This window comes from Micrasema longulum, unplaced genomic scaffold, assembly GCF_059751315.1.
Source record: "Micrasema longulum isolate JH-2025_06_02 unplaced genomic scaffold, ASM5975131v1 h1tg000725l, whole genome shotgun sequence".
Classification (NCBI taxonomy): domain Eukaryota; kingdom Metazoa; phylum Arthropoda; class Insecta; order Trichoptera; family Brachycentridae; genus Micrasema; species Micrasema longulum.
Window position 1 is genome coordinate 906,037 of NW_028277921.1, and position 21,055 is coordinate 927,091.

The 21,055-nt window shown below is 31.4% G+C and overlaps 1 protein-coding gene across 1 annotated transcript in view; it reads right to left on the bottom strand.

Moving 5' to 3' along the window:
- The window catches only part of LOC148279400 (uncharacterized), a 249,363-nt gene that overhangs the window by 98,172 nt on the left and 130,136 nt on the right, over positions 1 to 21,055 (bottom strand). Inside the window, exon 9 of the mRNA XM_088230023.1 lies at positions 17,905 to 17,948. Coding sequence (XP_088086149.1) covers positions 17,905 to 17,948 — 44 coding nt within the window. The remainder of the gene's footprint in view (positions 1 to 17,904; positions 17,949 to 21,055) is intronic.

Genomic DNA, 21,055 nt, shown 5'->3' on the forward strand with positions numbered 1-21,055 from the left:
ATGAGAACTTTTAAAATAACTGCACTGAAAAAATATTATTAATTCAATAAACTAAAATATTTATTGTGAAAATAAATTTCATTGTTATGAATTTAAATAGACCAATCAACGCAGATTGATTAAATAGTTTAATCAGGCAAATTAATATTTTCGTGGCATCAAATGTGAATACTTTTATTTCGTCAAATTATTCCAATGAAATGATTATAATCAAATATGATAATGTAGTTATTCTGAGATGATAAAAGTAATTATTTCAATCATTTGTTAATCAATCAGAATGTTTTATCAGTTAAAAATGATTATATTAATGAGAGTTGGTCGGGCATATGTCTCAACGCAGAATAAATAATTATTTAAAGACGAATTGTGTAAATGTAGGCAATTATATGTGATTTACTGATTTACATAATTACTTTACATATTTGTTATTGGTTTATACGTTTATGATTCATATTATTAATTGTAGTGTTTTCACACTTATAGATTATGCAGCCGGGTAAAGTCCAAGCTTATAACCGAGTTGAACAGTTTAAACCCGTGCTGTGCTCTCCCATTGCATGACAGTTACTTTTCTACATATGTTTAAACCCCTGCAAATATCCTTAAATTTGGAGATTATCTTTTTATGATTGCACATCGATTTATGTAAACATAAGGTTTTTAAAAATCTTACAGATTCTTTAGATATATTTTAAAAAAATACTTGAAACTGTTTTTAGCTTTGATTGTATTTAAAAACCGAAGATTAAGTGATTCCTAAAAAAGTACTAAGTTGAATGAAGTTGACAATTTTGGATATTGTTATTTTTTTCTATCTTATTATCTGAAAAATGAGGAGATCAAAACTTTTTATTAACTGAATTAAACATTCACAAAGAAATTTAACTTCCTGCCTTTAAAATGATTAATTTCGTTCCGTCTTCAGATAATCAATTTTGACCTTTTTTCTGAGTAGGTATTTTTTTTAGTGAAATATTTTCCGATATTTTTCCTCTCTTGTTTGAGATCAGCCATTAATCACGAAAATTCAGCGGGAGGGGTGAAACAAAGCCTTATTGCACCCATAACTTGGTCGGGAAGAAATTATTGGTAATATGGAAGAAATTAAACGAAATAGGCGCACCTTTTTTTTACAAGGTATGCTCAAAAAGTTTGAGATACAATTTATATAAATTGTTTTCTAATCTTAAAATATAACGCATTTTTTTAGTGACTTATTTTGTATCTAATTCCAATCGTACTTTCTTTTTTTTTTCCATAATGTTGGATATTAACTAAGTTTAAAAATAGAAATCGTGGTTTTTGTCACGTGCGAAATCAACAATATAAATTTTATGTAAACATAAATCTGAAATACATACTTTCTCGATTTCTGAATATTCTTGCTGCAAAAAAGATTGACAGTAGAGTTTTAAAACCGTTTTATTTGTACCTTTATTATTTAACGTATCATTTCACTTTTAGGCAGCGATCTTTTGAAATTTTTACACATCTCATTTTTACATTGAGTATTTTTTTTTATAGCAATGGTACAGTAGTATTTTTTTTAAGACTATCTTTATTATTATTTATAATATTTTTATGATTTTATATTATTATTGATTATGATTATCAACCCATTTGAAAACAAGGCACATTTGTTTATTTTTTTTATGAAGTTGACTTAACTAGTTTTCCAAGACAGACCATAGAAGATAGTGAAATCTTCATAAATGTTCTAAATACGGATTGACTGCTTCTGGATTTGAAAATCACGACCTCCTGTAAAACTGTTTTAAATCACATGGTTTATGTATATAAAGAAATTGCCTAAAGGCTTACTACCCGACCTAAGCCTTTATATGTATACAAACTATAGTTGTCTACAAAGAGTCGTAATAAAATAAATAAAGCTGTCCCAAAAAACTACATCGAACCGTGATCGCTAAAACATCGTTACTAATAGGAGCAATGTTTTACTGGAAAACATATTTTCCTTTCTATTAATTATTATAAAGGAATATTCTTTGAGAACCACATTTTAGTTTGAATATTATATTTATTGATTTGAATTTTATTCATGAATAAGACAAACTGATTTTTTAAGTGTATTCCTTGTTCGAAAAATAATTATTGTTATCCTGTAAAATATTGTTTTAGAAACGAATTTAAAAAATATATATATTGCCTTACTCATATTTTTGGATATTAATCATGTTATAATTTTGATTGTATTGTTGGTGTCCAGGTGGATGACGAGTACAGTTTTGTAAGAGAAAGAAAAACAGAATCCCTGACGAGTGTGTTTTTTGATGAAAAAAAGGAATCGAAGAATAATGCACCTTGTAGAGTAGTGGTTGGTGCATGCTATTCCCGGCATTTACAATTTTAAATACTTAGAAGTCTAGCCAGTGACAGGCTGGGCTTATAACTTCCAAATTCCCCCCTCTTAATGATCTACATCTCTGTTGCAATATGTGAATCCTCATATCTGACCCTAAGGGATGGAATCCAGTTTTTTTCTGCAAACATTTGGGCGAGCTCAAAATATTGTTGATTATACCCATAGTTCCAGGATAAAAATTTAATAATATTTTCATGCATTGTCTGGTACGCACGTGAAATAATTCATTCATTTGAATCTCACCCGCATCAATAAAGGTTTCAAATATTTAGCATAAAAATCAATAAGTGGAAGAATTGAAGAAATGTGGATGTTTAAACCAAGGCATAATGGTGAATGTTACACTGTGGGTAAAGTGTTTACTAAAACCAGCTCAACACAGATCATAACTCCTGTAATTGCCGAGACTTTTATATTTCCTTTTCTAAAATGTTCCCCATCCCCGCTGTAATTTGTTAATCTTTATAACTCCCAAAGAGAGAAATCCAGTTCTTATCTACAAACATTTTGACAAATTAAAAATATTCTACCAATAAATCTCTTTTTTTGTTTGTCCGAACTCAAGAAATTTGCTTAAATTTTTACGAACCCTCATTTATCTCTTCAAAGAGGATTTAACAAGTTCGTGCAAAAAACATGAACACTCTGAGATGTATTTAAGTATGTAAGTAACACAATCATACGAAGCAAATTTAAACTAATAACAAACTATATTATACCAATGTACGATATTTTAATTGCGAGCTCGCAGTGCATTCCACCATTCTAATTAATGAGAAATACGGCTGTAAATATTGTTATTTTTCGTATTCAAATTAATATTAAAATAAAAAAATAAATTTAAAATACCCAAATTGAAATAAGCCAGCTTTTCATTGTTTATTGTCTTTGAAATAGTAGAAACCGATATTATCTTAATTAGTAATCTCCAATATTTTTTTCTTACTTCGAACTTTTTGAACAACCCTTGTTTTTTCGTAAATAATAAATAGCTCTCAAGAATTTCTGCAAATGTTGAGATAACGGCTTAATTATAATGAATCACCTCACTAGAGAAATCCAACGAAGTTTTGTCCAGCCGCATTATTGGATTTTCCACCAAGACGATCTCAAGTTTTCTTTCCATACTGAGTGTGTTTATTTATGGATAAAATAAGGCAGCAATGTAAAATATACATTTCGTAAAGCTTAATTTGTGATTTTTACCTTGAGAAATATTGATCGTGCCGCTCGCCAGAGGATGATAAACGGTCGAATATTGATGGTTCACGGATTTGCGTTATCTTCAATTCATTGCCACCGAATCCTAATAGAAATGAATGCAATTACTTAAACCTTGTACTGGGATTCTAAGCACCTTATTGTTGGGACTTTTTTCGCGGCAGGCTCTCTCTGATCCTGTGGATGGGATCGGCACTTGTCGGTTTTTTTTATTATTAATATGCGATAAAAGGACACAATGAATTCACTGACAGTTGAGTTGTTATTGGGCCGGAGAGAAAAATATTGCACCCACAGTAGGATAATTACAACATTACACCGGGGGTTAAGTAGATAGCAATAAATTTAACGCCACAATCCACAAGTAAATGTGCAACACACAACGCACATATACATAGAACATCCGGCGCAACTAAATGTATTTCAAATGTATGAAATTAATGCTAGTAAAATTCAAGTTATCGACTATTTAACCCTAGATCACTTAAAGTTAGACTTAGACTGTAAACTCCAAAATTTTTGGCGTTTTTTGTCCGGTTCACAGACGAAAATCATATGCAGTAAATGAAAAGGTAAGGGCAGTAGATGGTATAATATACTTTGCTCACTTGGAGTTTTGTCTCTGAATACGCATAGAGCATAAGTGTGATTCCGATCTACCCCCACCTCCACCCCGATCCACTCAGTACCTTTATAAGTAAACTAATTGGTGTACATAATGTATGTATCTAACATAGCGTAAATTGTATAATGTTTTCAACAATATTTATGTTTTTTTGTAGATATAACTTGATAAAACTTCATGGTTAATTAATGATTCGATTAAATAATTTGATCGATATTTTTTAATAAAAACCATTAGAATGTTTTTGCCAGAATTAGTTGATTTCCTAACTTTCCATGTTTGTGGAAATGTTTCAGTACCATAACGTTAAGAGGAGGGTTTTCAAAGCCAATATAAAAGATAGCCTGAAAACTGAAAGTGTTTTGTCTCAAGCGCAGTCAAATATTTTGTCCATACCAAAAGTAAATAATGGCCAAGTTCTCGTGTCGCCTATGCTGCATTTTTGGTGGACCAACTTTTTCAGTGTACGATTAGTGCAAATAACTATTTCAGGTAGCGTTGAAATAATTTGCAAGTAAATTAAACGGCATGTTGTCTAATGTTAGACTTTCCTCAATAAGTCTAGGTGGTGTGGTGTATTTATTCATTGCTTCTTTTTACAAAATTTATTTTCTACCTACTGACAAGCCTCTAAAATAGGTTATTAAAATATAATGTAATGAGAAACAAAACAAACAAACAAACAAACCATCACACCGTTTCCCCGTTAAGTAGGCAGAGAGGATAGAAAGCCACATCACTCTATCTTTGCATACAGATCTCGCTTCCTCTACATTCATACACCTTCTCATGCACGCGCGCCGATTATTCCTACTTTTAACATGTCCATCGTCAAGTTTTTGTTAGATTTGGTCATGCCACGTCTTTCATGGTCTTCCTCTATTTCTGCATCCATCAACATCTGCATCGTAAATATTTTTAGCCGTTATTTCACTGTCCATTCGTTCTACATGTCCAAACCAGCGTAGAGTTCCTTTATTGATTTTGTCGATAGTGCTTATCTCAGCCGTGCATAATGTACGGATCTCAACATTTGGGCATCTATCGTGCATAGTTTTACCACATATTCGCCCGAGAGATCGCATTTCTACAGAATTCAGTCTACTTTCATCCCTGATATTTCTAAGTCCATACTTCGCTCATACATTAAGGTCAGGACAAGGACTTCATTGTGAACTGCTAATTTTGCCTCTTGCGAAAAACATTTATTTGCCAAGGTTGATTTAAGTGCACCGTTCACTCTGTTCCAGCAACTCACCCTCTTTTAAATATCTTTCTCAGTCATTCCATCCCTAGTTAACATATTTCCCATGTACACAAATTCCTCTACCTGTTTTAGTATAACTTAGGCATACTTGAATTTTTTTTCAAAACCATCTCATTCGATTTATCGACATTCATTAGCAAATTGCTTCTCTAGCCTACATCGTAGACCTTTCCTACGAGTATTTTTTAAATTACAGTAGGGTTATTTTTTGGTTACTTTCGATTTTGCAGTTATGGTTACACGTGTGTTTCCATAGTATTTTTTTATGTTTGCGGATCAATTACGATATCTACTCTTACACTGGCAGTTTGCGGTCTTAAGAAAAGGAGCATTTGTTAATTTATCCATTTTTATACGACAAAATGCCAGTAAACACTTTGTTTCCGCTACGGAATTCTTCTAGATTTTTCTTCGTTGTCTTGAGTGTAATTTTACTGGTTTTTTCTTACATGAATGATATATTTCAACTTCTTTGCGAAATATATTACACAGTAGGAAAATATGGTATTTTTTATGTTATTCATTTTGTTTGGTACAATGTCCTTCTTACCAATTGTTCCAAGAAGCTTAACTTTTAGACCTAAGTATTTCAAATAGATCAAGTCAAAGAAGGAATCGTGTGTTAGAAATACCACATTGTTAAACGAGGCTTGCACAGAGACATGCATATTTTATTGGCCTAAAAATATTTTATTTAATTCTTTTTTTACTGATAATATTTATTTATAAGATTCAAAACCTTTAAAATTTTCCTTCTTTTAAAACACACGCACTATCCGGGATTCAAACTTAAGATATGAACTCTTTTTTTCCATAATATATTTTGTTACCCTTTAATAATAAGAAATATATTTGTTTTTTTTATTTCCTTTTTTAATTACCATAAAAAAATACCATTTAATATTTTACAGAATATTTTGTTTTCTCTTTCTTATGATTGTTACACAAAAGTATTATAACTGTCCATTATTTATTATAGGAGCAAAAATTCATGAACATTTTCTTGTATACCCTCGAACAGGCCATGCCTTTGTGGGATTTTTTTGTTTGATGTTTTTACTATTAATATGTATTTCATTGCTATGTAATTATGCTTTATTTTTTGAATACTCTGTTTTACCTCTTATGTATATTGTAAAGAAACAAAAAAAAAATATTTTTTTAAAATTATTAATATTTATTTGTCATGCTTTGTCTTTTTTTAGAACTTTTTACTTCTCCATAAGTTGGCAGTATCGTGAAAAACATCAAGCAAAATATTTTTTTTTTGCATATTAAAGGTTTTGATGCATATCGATGGTATGCCCAAACGTGAGCACTCTGTTAAATACACGGATAGTGATTTTTAGCGCGATAGCAGAGTTTGGTGTTCCCTTTCCCTTATCACAACTCCTATTTTGTAAAAACAAAGGCGTATTTTGGTAATGTTGATGGTAAAAAACTAAATAAAATCCACAAAACTATGAAAATAAAGATAATGTATTTACTTACAAATACATTAACACTAACTAAAAAAACGGTTATGAAATAAGAAGACGGCTTTCAATTTAAATATTTTTGGTCATGTAGTTTTGACTCTATTTGGCACCTTGCTTTTATAATAGCGGAATCCAAAAAAAATTTTTTGGCCCACTTGAATGCTCAACTCTATAAATAACCAAGTACTTCACACGACAATGCGTGCTTAAGATTAAAGATTGAGACTTAGACAAAAAATCCTCTCCGAAGATTGAGACATAAGATATATGTAATAGGGAGAATAGAATTGTTTACACAGTAAATTACCTACCCCAATCAAGAGATGGAGCCCTGTAGAATGAGACAAAAAATAAGAATTGCTGACTCAAATAAATTCTGCCCCTCTGGGAATTTCTTTGGTAACTTTAGGTAGGGTACTTTGTACAGCTTTTTGTACATGCCCAAATGGATATTTTTATCCTTTTGTGACCTTAAATCGGTTTAATATGTTCGACAAAAATAATTAATTATAAGACATAAATAATTAATGTTTTTATGCGTCAACGCCACGCAAGATCACAAGAAAAAATGTATATCATTATTTAAAACAAATGAAAGACTTAATCGAAATAGTTTGAAAATTTACATCATAAATAGTTTTCTTGGTTTAACTTGGATTTTTGGTTTTAGAAGTTCTAAAACAAAGTAACCGATTTTTAAAACAGCCAGTGTTGCAAAATTTGATAAATGTTGAGAGGATATGCGGTGCAGGCAATTTTCTGGAATAAGTATTTGAACATTGTTTTTGTGTCACTCTCTCAAAAATGCCTCCCCAATACTGTGCAAAAAAGACACTTGCACTTCGAACCGATCATGCCCAACTTAAATCAACAAATCGATGTTTCGTTGTCTCGTTTGCCGCACTTTATAACTGAACGAATTTAATTCCTTTTTATTATTTATATCTCATGCATTAACTTTGTGGTCAAACGTTTAAATAAATGTTATTAAATATTCGTATATAACCACTTACCGACTTTTCTATGTCTTCCGGTTTCAAGACGTACCCGTCCCTTCATCAAAACAACCATTAAACCAACAGGCATAACCTACCCTACACCTTCACCATATTTACAACACAGAATAATTAAACCAACACAGCATGCGTTTTAATAAGCAAGGGCATGTAAGGGTGGCTATGCCCCCCCCCTTAATTCCCTTCCTCTTTTTTTATCTATTTCTCCCACGACATAACATATTTTTATAATCTAATGAGTGCATGTTAAGGTTGCTCATTAAAATTCATGTCGTGTTGGATTTATAGTTTTGAGCAACAACTATAGTGAAGGTGTATAGTGGGTTTTGCATGTTGGTTCAATTGGTGTCCTGACAAAGAGACAGGTATGTCTTGAAACCGGTAGACATGGAAAAGTCGGTAAGTGGTTTTATACAAATATTAAATAACATTTAGTCATTGCTTTTTTTAGAAAGACTTTGGAAATATTCTGTGTTGGTAACTTTTGCGTTTTCATAAAAAAGTTGTTTTATTTGTGTAATGTATGCTCGAAGACAACAGATAAAACTGGGTGTTTTCAAGGGTTCTAGTACCCGTTTACTCGTTTTTGGCTCTTTGCGGACGACAATAGAATTTTTAAAATAATTCAAAATACAAATGACTGTTTGCTGCTTCATTCAGATATTGATTCTTTTAATATGTGGTGCAAAGCCAGCTACCTAGAATTAAATATTAAAAAATGTAAAATAATGTTTTTTTTATAGAATGAAAAAACTTATCTCCTTTGATCACAAAATATAAAATATTAATTTAGATGTAGTCAAGTCTATAAAGGATCTTGGAGTTATAATGGACTGGAAACTTACCTTTAATGAACATATTGATACTATGATTAACAAGTCACTAAAACTCTTGGGTTTTGTTAGCAGGACATCTAGTGACTTTACTAAAATACCTTCCCGTCGCACACGAAATAAGTCGGTGTTTGTCGAGGTGTCCAGCGGGCACAACCACTATGTAAATTCACCTATAGCTAGACTTCATCGCCTTGGTAATGAATATGGCGATGTTGATATATTTCGTTACTCATTGAGCATATTCAAGACCAAAGTACTACAGGCGACCGACGCGACTGAGTCTAGTTAATAAATCCTCGATCGTATTTATGTATGCTTAAAAGTTGTCCCGTGTTATGTTTTATATTTTTAGTTTATAAAACCCTTTTCAGTTTTCAACATTTTAAATAACTTCACTTTAAAGTTTAGTTTACCGGTGTAAAAAAAAATAAAAAAATAAATATAATTATGTTTTATTTGAATCCTGTTATGCCTTATATTATAAACATAATATAATGTATGTATTATGTCTTAATAGTGTATTATGTTAACTATGTAACTTTATTTTTAAATTTTAATAATATATATATTTTTTAATTTTTATATTTGAAAAAATGTTAATTATGTTTAATGTGTAACTTTTTCTTATTATATAGTATGTATAATGTAAAAGCCCCATGGGCGTCAACAGAAAGAAAAAAAAAAAAAAAAAAAAAAAAAAAAATATGTTCACAGTTAAAACACTATATTGTTCACTGGTTCGTCTTCTTTTAGAATATGCATCCGTGATCTATGTAGGCCATCTATGTAGGCCGGATAAATCATATCGAATCGGTGCAACATCATTTGTTAAGAAAAGTAGCATGAATGATTGGCCTCGAGAGGAGAGACTACACTTACGGAGAAATGAAGTCAATGTTAAAAATCTTAAGTATACAAAAACGTAGAAATAACATTGACTCCATATATATGTTTAATTTACTGAATGGCTCAATTGATGTACCATCGTCACTGGAACAAGTGGCATTCAATGTTCCAATCCGCCGGTGGCGAAATAATAATGTGCTGTTCCTCGATCAACACAGCCCAAACTATGGCTTGCATGCACCAATGTCCCGATCGTGTCGTATTGTTAACTTGAGACAAGATCTGGACTTTTTTGGAGTTAGACCTTATAGATTAAAAAAATCACTAAGATAGACCGGATCTTGTCTTGAGGTAGTAATTTTTTTTTTGTCCTAGCTTTAATTTTATTAAGTTGTATTTTATTTTATTTGTATAAGAAATTATATTTATCATCGTAAGAATAGCCTTCATAAGTCCGTAAATAAATAAATAATTAACTATTTCGTTGAAGACAAATCTGTTTTGCTTAAGGGGATCATTTTGGACCAGCTTTCCCTATATGAATCCTGTGAAGTTAAAGGAAAATTTATAATACTGTGTATATTTAATGCAGATAATCGTTACTCACACAGAACTCAAGTCTCTTTTATCTGAAAAGTATTTTTTTCCATGGCGAGCTTTTACTCGAAATAAAAAAGTCGTAAACGTGTACCGACATAAAATAAATATCGGCGCGTAACATATTTGCGCAGTTGACTCTCGCCAATAAAAGCGTAATGATCGATAATTTAAGAAAATTGAAAAAGAATAACTTACAAACGACTGTATTTCCAATCAGAAATAAAGGTTGTAAAGATAGAGACAGATTGAAATATCTTGAAATTTCCAGCCTAAAAGTGAGAAGTTTACGACACTTGAATTTATGACGGTATAAAAATACTAGGAAACCCCTGTTTATGATTTCAGTCACAAACTTTATGATATAATTTTGTACAAACTTATCATAAAATCAGAAAGTCTATTTTTTTTAATACGTTTTTTTTTAAAAATAATTTATTTAATTAATGAAATTTTTGGTTTGTTTGAGTTTGAAAAAAAAAATCATCATGAAACTAATAAATTATTAATTGTTTCAGTATTTATTTTAAGGAATAACATTTTAAATCTGGCATTAATAAAACACTTTGTATATGTGAATGATTCGATGCAGGTATGTGAGTTTTTACCTAGTTGGAGGTGACATAAAAAAACAATGGTAATCTTAAATGCGTGTTTACTTTTTCGTTACTAAACTGGATGCATGTTGTAACTAACTGTAGCTGATATTGTAGCTACGACGTAAAAACTGATTAATTGTCATTTTATAGCAGATCAACTCTGTTATCTGATTGTTGACTGAAAGGTGTTACTACTTATATATTGTCCAGTGTTCATTTCACTTCCTGGTGAGATTTCGAGGTCATGTACTAATTCCATGTTTCTCAGCGATTTAACATCCGCTCGTTTTAGCAGTTTGTTAACTCATGTGTGGCTATGCGGTAACGGATGTCTACCTCGGGTAAAAAACATTTAATAACTCTCTTATTTTTTTAAATAACCAACTCATATTTTTTGTAATCTTTATATGGACTTTTTTACACCAAAATAAGGAAACATTTTTATAAAAAATGCACGGGCTTTTTCTATTAAAAAACATTTTCTTCATTTTGTAAAATAAATTAAAACAAACGAAAGAGATGCCAGTATTATAAGTGGTTTATTAAATTTTATAAGAAAGAGCACGAGAATATAGCATATCAGAAGACCGACAAGGACACTATTAGTTAGGGGCGGAGCTTGAGTGACCGAGAAAACAATACCGAAAGAGTACGATACAGAATTATACCACTTGTGGGACAGAGAACACATTAGTCGCGTGAAGTTTTTTGTAGTATATTGAGCTGACGCTGTATTTAACACACCGTGTTCCCGAAATGTTTCTACAATTTATTCACAATTTATCTGATTTAAATTACTTTTTGACAATTCTTGATGGAATTTCATTGTAATGATGTAATATTTACATACATTTACATATAAGTTATTAATCAAAAATAATTGGTACACTTTCACTCATTTCCACACTTAAGATAATATTTTGATTTCTGTAAATCATCCTTACATTGTATAATATTCGCCAGTCTGAAGATGTCCATTAGAGGATGAAAGCGCTAATTGGTCAAACAAATAAGTGGAAGTGTGCCCAAGGATTTTTGATTAAAACCTTATATGTAAATATAAGTTATTACAACATTACATAATTTATCATGTCGCTCATCCGGTGCAATAACGACATAACTGCAGTGAATATGATTTTATTTTATTAAAGATTGTTATAGTCATAAATTACTTTTTAAAATATATTTTCACAATTTTTTTGAATATTACGTTAGTTTGGACTGTTAATTTGTTAACGGATTGCAAAAAGTTTTCAAAAATTACTTCAAATGATCTTAAAATATACCAATAAAAATATTAATACTTATATTTACGTCGTTGTTGTACTGGGATAATATATTTTTAGACAATTATGGCAAGTTATTACCTGTGGGTGAAAATAAGATCAACTGATAATATATATTTATTATTTAAATTTACTTATCGAAAGACTATTATCTCATTATTTAAAAAAAAAAATCTCAATACTATTTGACATTATTGGTTGATTATTTTAGTTAGGGTTCCTTTAATCATTATTTGGCTCATCGCGTATGATTGATACATCAGTACTCGAGCTACTCGATGATGAGCTTCAGTTTGATGATGACGATGATGAGCTTGATGTTGATATAAGGCTTCTTTTTTCCTTTTCTGCAGGCTTAAATTCATCACCACTATCAGTTAGCGAGAAATCTTCGTCATAATTACAGACATTACTCATCCAATCTCCGTTAATATTTTGTGGTGCTGATGGTCCTCCATCAGTTTTGTGGTCCTGAAAAATCACAGTAGGGTCGTTGTTACACAAAAAAAAAATACAAATAGTTTGTCACAATCACCTTTATGTCTACACAGGCACAGACACAAGCGCTTTCGGCAGGTCCCCGCGCGCAACTTACAAATCAGGCGTTGTTGTCACTAGTACTTACAAAATTGTTCAAATTTTTCATTGGCACAAATGCTCCCTGGTAGTTTGTAGTCAAACTATCATTCTGCCGTTTTTGCACCGGATAAAACACGTATTTATAAGACTTGTGACATACTTATCACGGTTTTAAAAAAAAAGTTAGTTGTGTCGTTTTTGCCCCGGATGAGCGATGTCTCGAAATTTTAATAACAAAGAAATTGAGAACATTTAATATGCAAGTGATGAAAGTAACATGGAGATGGAAAATAGAGAAGATGTATTAGACGTGGAAGACAATATTGAGTGTGAAAATACAGAAAGTGAAAATGAGCCTTCCAAAGGAGTTTGAGGGGGGACCAAATTTTAGAATCAGATAATGATAATGAATAAAGAGAAACCGTTTTAGAGGGGAGCGAAAAATCCAGAAATTATACTTCACTACAACCCTACAAAAGTAGTTGTGGATATTGGAGACAAATTAACAAGATAATATTCTTGTATGAGAAAAACTTGAAGGTGCCTGCTTAGAGTTTTGATGGAGCTGATGGATATTGCTTGTTTAAACTCCTTTATTTTTATTTATTTGACACTTTATATATATATATGTATATATATATGTATAAATATATATATATATATATATATATATACATGTAAGGGCGGGCATATTACCTTAAGGCAATTTCTTTCTACCTACTTAAACCGTTCAGTTTGAGAAAATTATAAATACATGGACATATTGAATCTTACAATTTTATACAAAAATTAAAAAGAAAGATTAACAAAATAAACATTTAGTTAAAAAATATATACTTTACCATGAAGAGCGGAGAGGGGGTGGGAAGGAAAGAAGAAGGATAAAGGAACAATTTAAATATTTAGATAGTGACATTTTAATCTTGACTTAAATATAAATAAAGTAACTGTATTATGGATAAAAAAAACACTGATTAGAGAATCAACGATAGAAGTTTAAGAATATTCTTTCCGCGGTCGTTAGCTTTACAATTTGTAGTTTCTAACGTAAATACACGTAAACATAGTGTGTGAAATTCCACCGAAAGCAAACGAACGCTACCGAAATGTTTTTAGAAACGCACTATTCATGTTCTTTCTCTTCTTGCACCAAACCATCAATTTCCATGATGTTGAATTGCCAACACACGAAAGTTCAGAAGATGTAACAAGAAAAACAGGATGGTGTAAAAATGCCCAAATAAACATAGTGCACGTGTTTTTTCTGAAACTCGTCGAAACTAAATCTGCAATATTTATCGACGTTAAAGGAAAACAATTGTGTGTTTTGAGGTGCCCAAAAAATTAATTAAGTAATTATAATGCTTCAGAGTTTTGACTCAATTCTTGGACAGGCTTTTATAATTTATATAAGCGTTTATTGAAGAAGCGATTTGTAATGACATTAAAAAGATTTTTCAACTCTACGTATATTTTTTGAAGTTATAACAAACTGTTGTAAAGTATGTTCAAAGCTTTTTTTAACCGTTAAATCTATTTAACGTTAAATCTAAATAACTTTGGTTCTAACCAAAGTTATTTAATTTAAAGTGTTCAAAAAATTTGTTCGTAACTAGTTTTAAAACACGTGTTTACGTTGTCATTTTTGTGTATGTGTAATTATGATTTAATTATATTACGTATTACGTACTATTATTATATTTCTTACAAGTTTTTTTTTGCTATTTTTTTAGGTATTATTTCAATATTATTCTAAGAATATGTTTTAACAGCGTTTTTATTTATTCTAATAAAATCTAGTATTTATTTGCAATAAAAATTTGATATTCTTTTTTGCATTAAATAAGAGTTGTATTAGCAAAGCATACTTTCTAGTCTCCCGGTTGATCTATTTCCGCTAAATTCAGTCGTAAATGTAATTCGGAATTCAGTCGACAACCAGACGCGAGCGGTAGCACTTGCTGGCGGGATTTTAAAAGGAATGAACACAATTTCTAACTTTATTTTGCATAAATATGCTTTAATTTTATATTTTTTATGTAACATCTTTGAATAAATATCATTTTTAACACATACCATTGTAAATAATTTGGTATTTTAGCTTACATTTCAAAATATCTCGACTTATGCTTGTGGTCACATTGTGTTACCACACCGGCTGCAAAGGGATTATTCAGCACAGTCTTTTAAGAGTTAATAGCCCTCGAGAGGATTCTAAAAACCCACTATCCACCCGCAGCTGTTATACAGTCCTGAGGGGCTCTCTATCAGCTGTGCAAAGAGGAAATTTAGCAAAAATATTCCCACGGAATACAAATTATATGCAGATTATGAGGGGGGGAAGATCTATGGGAAAAGGCCCTAAAAGAAGTGCCCTATGCACTATCAGGTGTTTATAAAGATATGATGATATTTTATAGTCCCTGGAATTGCACGTCTAGCGTAGGACTGATTTTACCTATATGTAACAAAAATAATCAAGATATGCTGCAGTTGGTGAACTAACGCAGTGCCCTATCCACCATGAGCTGAGGAAAGGGAATGGTGGTGAATGTTCTATTAAATTTATTCTAAAAAAATACCCAAATTCTCTTAATAAGCTATGAGTAGCGGCGAGATTTTTTAATGTTTCATTTAAAATAAATAATGTAGGTTATAGTTAATTTAACCAACTAATTTGAGGAGCCGAAAAATTAAAAAATATTTTTGGGCATCGCCTAGTAAGTTTGTATGTAAAATAATACAGTACAATGAATCTCACCCGAATTGATCAAAGTTTCACCTCTTGAACCTTACGAAATTCAATAGATAGAAGAATTAAAGAAATATGATCGTGCTAATAAAAGCAGAAGATTTAATGTCTTACAGTGCGCAAAGCGGTCACTTGTACCAGCCAATGGTATATCATAAGTTCTTTAAATGCCTAAACTTCCATATTACCTTCTCTAAAATGTTCTTCCTCTCTGTTGTAAAATGTTAATCTAAATACCTTACTCGAGGGGAAAATCTAGTCCATGTCAACGAAAAATTGAACAAACCAAAAATATTGAATAGATAAATTGATACAGCTTGTTTTTTATTAAACGTTTATGTTAAATTTTATATTAAAAACAGTAAAAATATCTGAACCTTAAAGAATAAACCACAAGAGTCACATTGAATGAAATGTTCACATTTCGTGATGTGCGATTTTCAAACATCATAACCTTTGAACCAAATTATGTAATTCCAAGATAAAAGAACTTTCAATGCAAATAATGTTTTTTTGGATAATAAAAGTACAAAATAAAATAGCGTACCTAGGACTACCGATGTTTTTTTTGCAATTAAATAATGTGGACTTCAGATTTTTATTTCAATTTGAAAATGCGTTTTTACGACAAAAGTGGACTTTGGTGTTTTATTTACGTATGTAAACAAACACGTATTTTAATAGTATATTGCGATAATTTCTATTTTGAACTTCAATAGTATGACAAAAAGTGGACTCCCGTGTTTTATCCTCTAAGATACAGATACGTTTAAAAAGAAGTAATAAAAAAAGCAAAAGTTATTATCTCAATTTCATATTTTTTTGCTAGAAGATTTTCGATTCTTTATAAAAAAAATGTCCCATCTTGAGATCCTTACTAGAGACCCTGAGAAAAATAATGAGTAAGTGCTCAACTCAAGAAACGCTCAAATTGTAATTTTTCACAGGAACTTAAGTACAATACTTTAATGAAGACTTTTCGAGATAAATGCTAGGTCAAGTATCTAGTCGGGGTGGTAAACTGTGAATTTTTATGAGAAGGCTTGTGGTATTATTTATTTGTCCAGGCGAAAGAATATTACAGTTTAGTGCGTGAAATATAACCAGTATCCTGGACAAGTGTGTTTGACTCGGTAGCAGGGGCGTGCGGTGAAGTTTCCGATTAAGGAAGCAGTCGTTTAGTACTAGGTACAAACATATAAAGGTAAAATTTGTACCAACTACCAACACAGAAATTTAAATGAAATGCTTACTTAAATAAACTAATAAGCAATTTTATGCCATAATTTCAGCATGAAAGAGTAATATATCATAGCTTCATATTATAATGCTATCGTGTCAACCGATTTGAGTGCTAAATTTGTTATAAAACCGCCATAATACGTAGAAAATGAACCTGGATGTGTTTGTTGGGATTGGTTCAAAAGATAGTAAAGATTTATTATTGTTATCACAAACATTTTTCACTTTATGGTATGACATTTTACACTTATTTGTTTATAAATTTGTATAAACCACTTAATTTTTTTTATTTACACTTCGACCGGTTTCGAGGTTACTACCTCATCGTCAGGAATTTAACTTAACTTTAACTTAACTTAAACTTTAACTTAACCCTAGTTAAATTCCAGTGCAGTGGAGAGAACAAGGCTGAAGCACAAGAAGAATAATGAATTTTTATGCACCTTTTAATATGTTTATGTTATTATTGTAAGTAAATTTTGAATTGGTCGACCATGTTATAAAAATCCCTCTCCTCCACTCCTTCGCTTTATTTTCTCATCACCAACATTCTCACATTCCTCTTCTTTTCTTTTCTTATATTATATCTTTTTGTGTAACATGTTTTTTTTTCTAATAAAAAAAATAATCCAGGGAGAAAATATGAATTCGTTTGCACGGAGAAAAGTGAGAATGCCTTTCCTCCTAATATTTACTCTCTAGGGGGAAAAATTTAGTCTAGGTCTACAGAAAGTTTGAATTAGTCAAACAACTTGTTAGGTGCGGGTAAGGGAAAAATAATTATAACCGTGTGATTGCCTTTATATAGGTAGTTCTATACTGGTAATAACTGGTAATAACTGTTTTTAACTGTCTATAATCAGCTGTTTTATTTCCTCTTATATAAGCTAATCCTCCCCTTCTTCAGCATGTAGCCGTCCCCTCCTTAAAATAGGCTTCCTCTATCCCTCTCCACGCCCAATGGTCTTGGATTATTTGCATCCACTTGGTTACCGCATGTTTCACAATATCATTTCTCTTCGGGGGTGTTTGGTAGTTGTCCGAGAGCGCCAGCCCAGAAGGCGTTTCGTCCATCTGTCATCTGGGCTGCGAGCAATATGACCAGCTCAACGACATTTAAACAGAAATTCTTTCAAGTTGTGCACCATACAAGATTAATAGTATAAATAGGTACCTGTTTGTCCCTATCATAGCACTGTGCTGCGGTGGGAGCAGCAGCTAGAGGTCCAGGCGCCCCCGCGCCGCTCGCCACTCCGACTTCACACACCGTGTTGGCCATCTGCATCTCCAGTTGTACGCGGACCATTCCCTGAAACAAACAAAAACGATAAAAAAAATCAAAAACCTTTTTAATTAGCTCAAATTTTGATGGCCTTCTTGATAATAGTTTTGGGAAAGTCTAATTATTAAAATAATAGCCAAGAGATACTGCTGGTTGTGCAAAGAAATAAAAAGACAAATCTCTATTGCTAAAGGTGCAATGGGTAGAGTTTTCATGACATGGAAGAATCGAAGCATTACTAAAAACAATAATTTTGTTGAAACTATGATTTTAGTCAAATTCCTATACGGAGTAGAAACACTGACATCGGAAAAGTCAGCAAGGAAAAAGATAGATGGCTTCAAAATATGGCGCGGGAGAAGAATGCTCCGTATTCCATGGACGAAGATGTGTGCAAATGTGTCCATATTTAAGTAATTAGGTATTGGGGATCAACTTTCTAGGTTATTATACCATGTGATGTTCCAGCCTATTTCACGCTAATGAGATGATTACGGTTACTTACGTATACTAAATACATACGTTATTTACTCTCTAGCTGAATCTCAGATTTAAAAAAAAATGCATGGCTCGTCATGTCACGTTCATGAAAGACGTGTTTACGAGTATTTTTCTGTAAATCGTTACTATAATATATAACTATTTATTTCATCACCATTATCATCGTTCTCTTTCCGCACCTCATGGCGCATAGGACACTGCATTAGTACATCAATCAAAGCGTATTTAAAACATTATTTGTTACATGAAGGCAAGATGATCAGTCTTACGCTTCAGATACCAGTCCAAGGACTATGAAATATTCTATTGTAAAAACACACTTTCAAATAAATATTTCATATCAACTATCTCGGAAATCAAACTTAAGACCACTTGAATGGTAGGCAAACGCGCTGACTTATTACACCACGAGGCCAACACTATACATTTACGTATTCAGTATACTGGATTTTATTTGCAAATAAAACAATACGTGTATGCTGTTTTTTACAGTTTTCGTGTAATTAAAGCATTTTCTAATTACATGCGGCGGATTTTTTCCGTATTGCATTACGTCTAATTACGACGAAAGTCCGTTAGGAAATAAAGAAAAGAAAGGCAATTACCCACGAACTTAAACGACTTAATTCAGTAATACGCCATTGACTACGGAATGATAATTATCTACCATGTGAACATTAGTCCACGACTACAATGAAACATTATCCTGTAAATGCTGTCTACGGTACGATCTCATAGTATAAATACGGCTGTCCCTACAGCTATGTCACCTTTTGAAAAATATACTATATATCATAACCCATGACTGATTTAAGTTGTGAGCAACTCGATAAACTTGAACGACTTCAAAATACATGCATAATGTACATTTTTGGTCTCACGAAATATGACCACATTTCTGATTATCGTAGACAACTAAAATGGCTCAAAATTAGACAGCGATGAGACTATTACTCCCTCTCACTTCTGTTCAATGTACTTCATAGTCCTAACGCTTCTATATACCTGCGTGAAAAATTTCAAGGCATATCAGTTCATGGTTTACCTCTTCGTTCTCATACTCAAGGCACTCTCTTATTACCCATCCACAATTCCTCTTTCTTCTCTTACTCATATAGTGTCCATACGGCTGTCGAATCATCTCCCATCCACCATCGAATATGTTACTACATTATCTCTGTTTAAATCACGTCTGAAGAAACATCTTCTTTCTCTTCCTTAATCTCGCCTCTTTTCCTTTTTCCTCTTTTTTCCTTTTTCTCGTTGAGTAATAGTTTTGATTTAAGGTAATTTGTAAACAAATACGTTTATTTCTATTTTTATATATCTTTTGCTTTTGAATCTTTATTTTCTATTGAATATGTTCCATAACTTGAATTATAAAAATAAAACTTTCATTTTATTGGTTGGTTGGAAGAAATTGCCATTTGGCAATAAGCCCGCCGATGTACAAATAACATTATGTATAAAAAGTAAAATAAAAAAAAACCCCTGTAAATGCCTTGACTTCCATATTTCCACCTCGAAAATGTTCTCCATCTCTGATACAATTTGTTCCTCATAATAAATCCCTAGGGGGTAAAATCTAGTCTTTTGTTTACCAACATTTGGACAAACTCAAAATATTGTAAATATTTAGTAATGCAAAAACATATTTGAAAAGAAAAAAATTCGAAAAGAGAAAATTTTATATCATTACTAACGTGGTAAATTTTTGAAACAGACTTTTCATAGATAATAAGAAAACGGTTAACTATTCACGAGTATGGAATATACAATTTTAAGTAGAATGTACGTTTCAATTTAATACGCCTTCGGAATCGTTACGTTTTGAAATTAAATTATGAAAATAAACGAGTAAACGGTTAAATTGTTCCATAAAAAAAATGGATGGCGTATTTTTTTCACCCACGAAATTTTATTTAAACGAATTTAGGTGTGCAAAGAGGTTTGTTAGTTGATTGTTTGTTATTTTCGTGGAATTAAAATTGAAATCTGTTTAACAGTTCTACATAATAAGACTCTTCTGCATCATAACTCGCTCAATTCTGAGCTTTTAGGGATAACATTTATTAAGTGTACGTATTGATTTTCTTTACTTTATTTTCCCTTTTTTTTATTACCCTTGAATTTATTTATTTTTTGGTATTTTTTATTAATTACGAAATATATTTATTTATTTGTCTGTTTTACAATGTAATCCGGGTTTTTCGTCCCAGGACTCGACTAGCTAAAAATTTCCTGTCTTCATGCAGGACCTTTTTTGTTTAGGCAATTAAATACAAAACTAGCAATTCTTTGGGATCTATTTTCCGACTTTTCGTAGATCTTTTCGCCATTTACACAGTGCGGGAGAAAGATGGATTGGCATGGGTTAGCTCGAAGTCTTATACCGATGTTGATCGTGTTTTTAAATATCTTAAATATATCATTATTTTATTGCCCTTGTTTGTCTTCGATAAATAGTTTTATGTTATTTTTGTTCGGTTTCTTGCACAAATATTATGTTTCTTGATATAACTATTGTAATTGGCTTAGGTTT